At 43.1% G+C, this 9,171-nt stretch overlaps 1 protein-coding gene across 1 annotated transcript; it reads right to left on the bottom strand.

Moving 5' to 3' along the window:
- Window positions 1–2,293: 2,293 nt before the first annotated feature.
- On the bottom strand, window positions 2,294–8,846 carry nell3 (NELL (neural EGFL like) family member 3). Its single transcript, XM_086306660.1, has 5 exons — window positions 8,734–8,846; window positions 7,898–8,567; window positions 6,750–7,309; window positions 6,352–6,418; window positions 2,294–6,167 (listed from the first exon to the last, which is right to left on the bottom strand). The coding sequence occupies exons 2-5, from the start codon at window positions 8,535–8,537 to the stop codon at window positions 4,636–4,638; spliced, it is 2,799 nt and encodes a 932-aa protein (XP_086162786.1). The 5' UTR covers window positions 8,538–8,567; window positions 8,734–8,846; the 3' UTR covers window positions 2,294–4,635.
- Between the last annotated feature and the right edge of the window lie 325 nt (window positions 8,847–9,171).

Raw genomic sequence — 9,171 nt, 5'->3', positions numbered from 1 at the left:
CTCATTAAGACTAGCATTTGGTTGTTATGTATAAATATCATATTGTTTGTTGGTCATATGCAGAGCCTGCACACAGCTTTGCAGATCTTCATCTACATGTTACAGCAGTTTGCTGTAACCAGGGGCAGTGACAAAAAAATGTGTGGAACAGCCCGTCAAATGCAAAAACAATTAAAAGTGCCTTCATTTTGTCTAGTACATCACTCCCGCAAAGCCCCATCTTTAAGCACACACTAGAAAAAATACTTCAAATTGAACGCGAATTTAATTTTCTTTATTTTGCCACAATTTTATGTTAAGATTATTTTGGGTTTTTTGTTGTAAAATGTAACTAGATGCTATTAAAAAACTGTGATCAGCTGTCTTTTTGCAACATGAAGTTTTTGCAATGTGTGTTCAAATATGGAACTTAGCAGGAGCGCTGGGTGTTTTTTCCATATTTTAACAAGCCAATACTTGACAATGTTTGATGCATTTCTCCCAAATTATAGATCCTGGTTCATTTTGATGGTAAAAAATACCAGTGAAAATTCTAGGCTTTTATCGGTAATAATCGATAAATTTCAGTAAATTTCACAGCACTCATTATAAATGTTCAAATTGTCTACCGTAAAATTTTTGTGCAAGTCAGAGATGGTTGAGCAGAAGGCTTGGTTGGCTGGAGATGAGCCATACCCAAAATCATTCACTCTGCATAGTCACAGACCTACGCAGGCAGACAGTTTAGCCCCGAGTACTTACAATGTGATTACTTTATTCATTATTAACCTTGTTCTACTGCCACCAATTACACAAAAAAGAAAAAAAAAAAACACGATTTGATATTGACCTCATCTTTTTTGTGTGTCTTGATCTGTCTTAATTACAGCTGATATATTATTTTGTTTTTTAGATTCAGCCTTACTGAGGGTTAGCAAGCAATATGGTAATATTGTATTAATGTTCACAGAATTGACACCCAAGTCACATAATTCCTCTAATAAAGGAAAAAATGCCTGCTACGCATAGACTGTGGTGCAGGTAGTTCCTAAACTGTTGGCTAAACTTCATATTTAAGTGCTACTGTGATGGATCACCTTTGGGCATTAAGTCTCACAACAATCACCGTGCCATCTCCCACAATCTGGACTCTTGATGAATGTAAGCCTATAGTCTTAGTTTTTTAGCTCCTATCCATTCAGGGGGGAAAATCTGCCTCTTTATTTGATTTAGCAGCTTCCCCAGCTAATCGCTACATTTCTCTGGCTTCCATTTGGTCCAGAAAGGTACCATAAAGTGGGTTTTTTAGAGCTTTTTATCAGTCGACTCCTGGAAGTTGATTGAAGGGGAATTTGTTAGCGCTACAGTGAAAACAAAACCACAAAAACACAAATCTATGAGGAACAAAAAGAAGCAATATAGGGAACAAGAGTTTCATCACTTTGTACTTTTTTTTAAAATTCATTGCTAATATAGAAGTGGAAGAACTTTAAAGTTTGCGTTTTTTAATATCCACACATAGCTCTCTCTCCTTTGTGTTTTCCCTTTCCTGTTCTGTTTCTCTGTCCCTGTTTCTCTCTCTGATGTCTCTGAAACTCTTCATGTGCTAAGAGTCTCATTTGATCTACAGCGTCAAACATCTGGAGCAGTGGTGCGCCCAGACACCTGTTTCCAATTCAGGCAGCCGACAGAAACATTTGATTGTTTCTCGCATGCAGACTCCCCCTCCCCCTCACCCCTGTTTCTTGCTCTCTCCCTTCTTTGACTCATAGGCTATTTGTTAAATTTAAGTCAAAGAACTGGCCTTCCATAGGTAGTAATAGATGGAAGAATAATATGAAGCTGATTAAGACCAGTTGTGAGGAAAATACAGTGTATGATTTTCCAGGTGTTTTGGCACCTTTGCTGCCGAATAAGGCTGTTTTAAAAATAGTTTCAGGTTGAGCTGAGTGAACACTGTCGGAAGGTCAAACTTTTACCCGCCAATTTGATGGAAATTAATAGCTGTTCACTGTGAAATGTTGATTGTCATGATACGTGGTTCCAAAATATAAAATCACTCTCGGGTTGATAGAATAAAGGTCACATTAGAGGTCCAATGATGTGGCTACACAGGAATCCATTAGAGGCACATTACGCATTCACATACAGTATACTACAATGATCCAATAACTCTGTAAAATACCTTTCTCGTCTGGTGAGGATTAGCAGCAAAACTGTTTTTCATCCACAAGTCAATATTTTTGGAATAAAACCAGCAAAGTAACATTTTTTTTTTCAAAAGAAAAAAGAAATTCCTTTTATGGCAAAATATATGTATATTTTATTTGGTGTTGAACCAGAATACTGTAAATACACTGATGTTCCACAAGAAACTTGCAGGGAGTCTAAAAGCACCTCAAAAATATCACCGCGTGCAAAGAAGTGAGAAAAGAGGTGAAGAATTTCAGCGGCGCCTTTGCTGCCAGCTCTCTGAAACACTTAATTATGCCTAATTGTTCAGAGGACAGAACACACACAGAGGCAATTAGGAGGGATATGCATGGGCAGCTCTTTACAGAGGAACAGCGTTTAGGCAAAAGAATAACAAAGGAAGATGTTTGCATATTCCATAATACTACGCAAAACTACATGTGTACAAGTAGACACTATCACTACATGTCTACTCAGTGCTTTACTCCATACTATACATATTTTTACTGTTTTATCATACCTAACAATTCATATGCATTCCACAGCAAAATACAAAGGTCCTGTTTCGTAAAATAAATACCAAAAACAAAATTTTTTTTAAATCCCTGCTCTTTTAAATGGTACTACAATAGATTTGGCGAGACTATTTTTTATATATTTCAGCAAATTACCATATTTTGAAAGGAAGTTAGATGAGAACAATGATAGCATTCTCATATCGGTGTGTTATCTATGAAATTAGCTTAGTTTAGCTACACACAGAGACTGAAACAGAGGGAAACAGCTGGCTTGGTTTTGTGCAGTAGTTAAAAAAAAACAGCCTGCCAGTATTGTCAAAGCTCAACAATTTACAAGTTAAATTGTGTTTGTTTACTCATTACAACAAAAAAGCAGAGCCGTCAAGGGCTGAGAAAATTAAGCTACTGTAGAAGTGCCAGAAACTCCAGATCCTCAAGTTAGCCTCGAGGCTAGCTTCAACTCCCCACTTAAAACACTTGTTCACAGTAGAGATGTTCACAGCCTCATGCAAAAACTGGTTTTCTTAGATGTCCTTTAAACAGACTAATAACATCCTAAGTTGGTGCCTCTTCATGATGTCTGTGCAATGCTGACTGAATTGCTACATGTGAATGCCAACACAGGCAGCTGGAGCTATTAGCTGTTTATCTCTGCTAGCTAGAAGTGACTGAACCGGACTTCTCCAACACAACGGTGCCAAGACCCTACAAAAAAGCCTATTAAACAAGAGTTAAAAAGTTCAGTTGATGACATCAAGACGACTACATCCATCTTAACGGAGCAACTCAGCAAAAACTAATGTGTAATTTAGCTGCTTTATGAGGGGTTATTTCCTAACTCTGAGCATTTGCCAAGTGATTTTGACTAGTGAGTTCCACAAGCCAAGAAGTTACCAATCAAAGCAAATAACACCTCCACAACCTGCATTTTATTTGGAACTGAAGCGTATTTATATGCTTCCAGGTTTTCTGTGCTAGCCCACAGAACTGCCAAAGTGTGGGTGCCCCACAATGCAATGCTGTGACTTAACACATTTGATAGGTTAAAGGTGTTACAGTTTCTGTGTCTCTGAGGATGCAAAGGTTCACACGGTTAGAATGACTAAAGCGCTTGAAATAAAGGCAACAGGACTTCTTTCTGATGAAAGAAGACATTTTAACTTTCATTTAAGTGGCTTTGTCGATTCTAAAAACTGATGGAGAGTCACAGATATTTAACTGCTGCAGGGGGTGTCCCCTTGGAGGTGGTCCTGCAGGTTGCTGTAGACACAGATGGATGAAGCAGGGGATGTTCCTTTGGTTAAATGCTGCTGTGTATTAGAGATGCTAATACATTTCCATACTGTTGGCTAATACCAGGTCAGCTGTTTCCCCTGTTTGAGGTTTTTGTGCTAAGCTAACTAACTACTAGGTTTGCACTGGTCCACTCATGAAACTGCCCTCCAGAAAATGGTTCACTGCATTTCCCCAAATGTTAAAATACTGCTTTAACAACCTCATAATTCAATACAAAAAGGTTTAATACAATATGGATGTTAAGTATTAATATATACATATTAAATGATTCATACGCAAAAGTAGACATGCCAATGTGTGTGTACATATGCACAGACATACATAAGCACCATTTCCAAGTATCCACACCATTTACACATACAGACAAACACACACTCACACATTCAGACATTTGATGTAGAATTGGTCACTGCTCAACCAGCCGAAGTACTTCAAGCAAAAAGCAGTACTTTTAGCATCTAAGTGTTACACCCTACAAAACAAATAATCATAAACGTCTATACAGGTGCAGAAATATACATTAAAGATAATGTGACAGGATATGTGGAAAAGAAGACTACATTTTATTAGCCCGTATTTGTCCTTCAACATGTGCAAAACTGTCTTTTTCCACAAAATGATGATGAGAAAAGCTCAGCCCCTTCTTGGATCACACTGCCACCCAGAGAATTGAAATGTTAGTGCCGCCCTCGTGTGCTATCTGGTTAATTCGTCCACGGATGCAGTCCAGCGTGACGTACAGAGCCGTGCCATTCTGGACTTGAAATGAGGCTCTCAGCCCTACACTGGCCCACTCGCTTCCTTCAGGCATAGATCCTGACACCTGCTGAGCCACAGGACCAGCCTGCTTGCCCTGACCCCCTACCCGCTGCAGAGTGAGTTTTACTATATTACAAGAGTGGATCAGCTTGAGGTTGAGAGCTATGTTCACTGTTCCTTTCTCACGGAATATAAAGTTCTTCCGGCTGTTTGGCTCCCCAGAGCGGGCCAAGTGGACCTGTGGTGTATCTGGGCTGATCTGCTGGAACAATAGAGGTTTATTCCTCACCGCTCCAAAGGGAAGACCGGTCCTGGACACAGTAGCCCTAAAGGCTGACGACACTGCTGAAGGAATCCAGATAAGACTCAAAATACTGATTCCAGTGCTGTCCCCAAAATAGCGGACGTTGCACTGAGACGGGGATGTGATCTCAAAGTTGAGCATGTCTCCACTGTCCACGCTCACAGCACCTGAGAGTGTAATGGAAGTGTCCCTGTAATTAACGCCAGTCTTAAAAGCCTGCATCACCTCTTGGCCGGTTCCGTTGCGGTTTATATAGGCAATCAAGGAGAAACCCTCTCGAACGCAGGTGTGCCCCATGGAGTAAAGTGCTTGCTGAAGGACAAACTTGACCACTCCGCGCTCGGTGAAGCGTACCCCACGGTTGTCATGAGTCAGGCTGATCATGTAGGGGTCTGAAACTGAGGTTATGCGGAAAGTTGGGCGGTAGCTGGTCTGGTAGTGCATCAGCAGGGACATCTGAGCTGTCATAGCTACAGCACCAGTATCATGAGACAACCAGAGCAGACTCAAAGAGGGCCCTGCAGCATCATACACGTGAAGATCTTTGCTCTGATTGCAATGTTGATTTGGACTCCTCAACAGCAGTGTGAAGCTGTGGTTAGGCTCCACCTCCACCCCGGTACTGACGCTGACCCCCTGGAAATACTTCCCATCCGGTTGTTCGATGCGAACACCGCTGAGGTCCTTACCCTCCTCTTCCTGGCTCCCATTTAGCCTCATCCCCAACTGGAGGAAGTTCCTGCAACTGTGCTTTATTGCAAAGTTATGATCCAACCACACCAGCCCGTGCTGCTGGAAGGTCAACTGGCCCACCTGGTTGGACAGCAAATCGCTTTTTTCTTTGCTTCGTATGTTTAGCTGAAGTCCAGGAAAGATGTGGGTGCCAGATGATCTGGCAGGGGGAACTGCCACATTCGCCATCCAAGACTCAGAGAGCCGGGTCTCCGAAAGCTGGCCACAGATGGTGTCACTGACTGCTGTACAGGGAACAGTGACAGGCTCTCCGTCACAGTCAGAGCAGGCCTGGCACTCCTGCAGCTCCTGGTTGTAGAAATATTCATGACCGCACAAGCCCATTATTGCGTCTCTCTCAGAAATGCCCAGACACCTGAATCCCCCTGCAAAATAAAAAGGTCCAAACAGGCTCTGACAGCTGCATAGACACGTAGCTCAGTAAAGTATGGCTGTTTTCTCAGCGCAAATAACGTTTTAGATAAACTGGTGGGAAGTTTTTCTATATCAGAGTGAAAATAAGGAATAAGGATTCATTAATTATCAGCAAAATAAGCACTGCGAACTCACCTGGAGTATTAAGGCACTTCACTCGCTCTCCACAAATATTTGGTAATTCAAGGCATTCGTCTCTGTCCTGCAAGTCATGCAAATTAAAAGTATCACCATGAGTGTATCCTGTACATCAATAAGTAGGTTTAACTGACACATTCTTTAAAGCATTTATGCTTGATCAGGAAATAGATAAGATGAGCCATCTAAGCTCAAAGGTATAAACATTCTCACTTCCACATCAGCTATGTTTAGATTTTGGCATATGCTGGCATATGCTTGGGAACCACTAACTGGAAACCACCATGTGAAACCTCAACTATCAGTTAAAACCGCTTCACACTTTTTTTTTGTTTGTTTCCTTTTTTTTCCTGTTTTGCTCTCAGTTTGTTTTGACACATCAGATGACGGCATACCTGGCACATTCTGTCCGCAGTTGGAGAGCACTGTGAGATGAGGAAGAAACCTGGTGGACACATGGTGCACTTTTCACACCGAGCTGGGTCCTTTTGAAAGTCACAGTACTCCTCTGATCCACAGGGTGAAGGACATCCCAGGAGAGGCTGAGGAAAGTGAGCCTCCCCAACCACATCCATCACCTTAGAGTTGATGTCCGCTTTGTGGACGGCGTAGGATTTCTGCAGGTGGCTGCGGGCTTGGCTTTGCAGTCCAGCCAGCTGGCTCTCGAAGTAGCTCTGCAGCTCGCCCTTCAGGCCCTGGAAGGAAACCTGTTTGAAGGTGTCTGAGAGGAGACCGTACTGGGCCTTCACCACATCCATTTGCTCATACATTCGCTGCTGCTGCTCCAGGATTTCACGCTGCTGTGACAGCAGGGCCTCCTGTTGGTCAGCAAGCTTCTGCTGCAGATCACGGATGATAATCTGCTGGGCTCTCAGGGCCTCCACAAGCTTCTCCTGCCCCTTGGACAGCTGGAGGTGCAAGATGAGGGCATCTTCTGAAGGAACTTCATTCTCCCCTGTCATGAAATAAATGCACAGTGAAGGGGGGAAAAAAACAGGGAGAAGAAATCGATTAGATGTCGTTAAGCCTTGTACTGAGGTGTGACTTCTCCAAACAGTGCTGACAGTAAGTGTGAACAGCCTGTGACTCCAGCTGCATAGCCAGCCGCAGCCAAGTGTAGCCTACTAAAAGTTTCCTGTATGGAGCCACATCAAAGCATTCAAAATTTTCTGGGCAATTGACTCTGAGACATTTTTCCAGTCCAGCTACTCTTTGCCCTGCAGGTATCTTTTTGTCTTTCTTTCTTTTTTGTGGGGGGAGGCTGAAGGTCAACAAAGTTGTCATTTGTCTCCAGAACACTCTTGTGTGAGAGATTGTAAGTCAGTAAAGGGCAGCATGCATTTGAGGTATTTATATACACCCACCTTTTAGTAAAAGCATATCACTTTTAAAGAAATTGTCAAGAGTCACAATGTGCATGTCTGCATTTTGTTTTTGTTCCTGGCATGCAGGAACTTATAATATAATGTTAAATAGATAGATAAATAAATAAATAAATAAATAAATAAATAAATAAATAATAATGTTGATGAACATAGCAGACCTGGCTTGATATCACATGTAAGCTGGACACCTAAAGGCGCTGCGCCAAGTTCCGACGATGGATATCCAAACTCCGGAAAATCCCCCAGAAACTGCGCGGCTCTGTCCGACAGATGTACAGGAGGCACGCTCTCCTCTGAACCGGCCAGACATCCTTCTCCCACACAAGCCACTGCTCGAGCTTTTGGCCGTATCCTCAGCGGCAGTCTGCACTCGATCCCTTTACAGTCTCTGGTGTCATTGCCGGGTTGAAATTGTCTCACATGAACAGCGCACTCCGCATCGGTGCATCCTGCAGGTAAAACTTCAGGCGCACTCCGAGTGCTGCCGTCGCTGTGCCGCCCGCGCAGTAGCAGCTGGGCGCCTGGAAAAGTCTCCGATGCCGCTCTTGGAGAGCTCGGGTACACGCGGTGTTGGCCGGCGGCTACATGAGCCGTTTTCCCCTGCGTTGACGGGTTAAACTGCCGCGGGGGTCTGGAAGATCGGCTCCCCGGACAGTGCGCCCCGGTGCACGGTCTTGGATCGCCGGTGTCTCCGCCATAGCAGTGCGTCCCCCGGCAAATCTCCGCTACAGCTTGCGCGGCGTTGTGCAGCGATACCCAGGAGAGTTGCAGCAACAGCAGAGATGTCAGTAAAAGCATTTTCGCATCTAATATGTGGGCTTACTCTGCCTGCAAAAGAAGGAAACGCGAGGTAAGAGTCCCAAATGGAAAACCTGGAGGAAAAAATCTCAAAGGTGATAACTCAAGCCATCACCGATCTCCTTTTCGATTAAACCCACCTCTCACACAACTGAAACAAACTTTACAGACTTGGCAGCTCATCTGTGCACATTACCTTCAGCTCCAGGGTTTAGTGAGGCTGGCTTTTCCCGACCGTCACAAAGGAGTAAAAACACTGGACTCACGCATTACTGCCGGCTCTCTCCATGCCTGACCCACTCTGAGGGCTTCTGCACTATAATGTCAGTGTATGTGGCATTCCTGAGACTTAATTAGCATCAGGTTTCCCCAGCTACAAATTAACCCTTCACCCTCTCCTCTCCCTTGAGTTTCCCTCTGAACTAAAAGGTTTTGAAAGAACAAGAATAAAATGACATTTTTGATGCCTGAAACTGAAACATCCTTAATTTCAACCTGAAACAAATAAACGAAAGGGGAAAAAATGACATGTATTTTAATTATATCTCATCTCTTCACTTTTGACTTTGCTCACTGTTGACTTTTCTTTGACCCTGTGGCCCTCTGAGTTGCAAAAACATACAGTACTTTTTGT

The sequence above is a fragment of the Aulonocara sp. 'chitande type north' Nkhata Bay genome, linkage group LG9, assembly GCF_057382095.1.
Source record: "Aulonocara sp. 'chitande type north' Nkhata Bay isolate Kocher_YH1m ecotype deep benthic linkage group LG9, A_spYH_male_GT1.1, whole genome shotgun sequence".
Classification (NCBI taxonomy): domain Eukaryota; kingdom Metazoa; phylum Chordata; class Actinopteri; order Cichliformes; family Cichlidae; genus Aulonocara; species Aulonocara sp. 'chitande type north' Nkhata Bay.
This window is presented reverse-complemented; position numbering and strand designations above follow the sequence as displayed.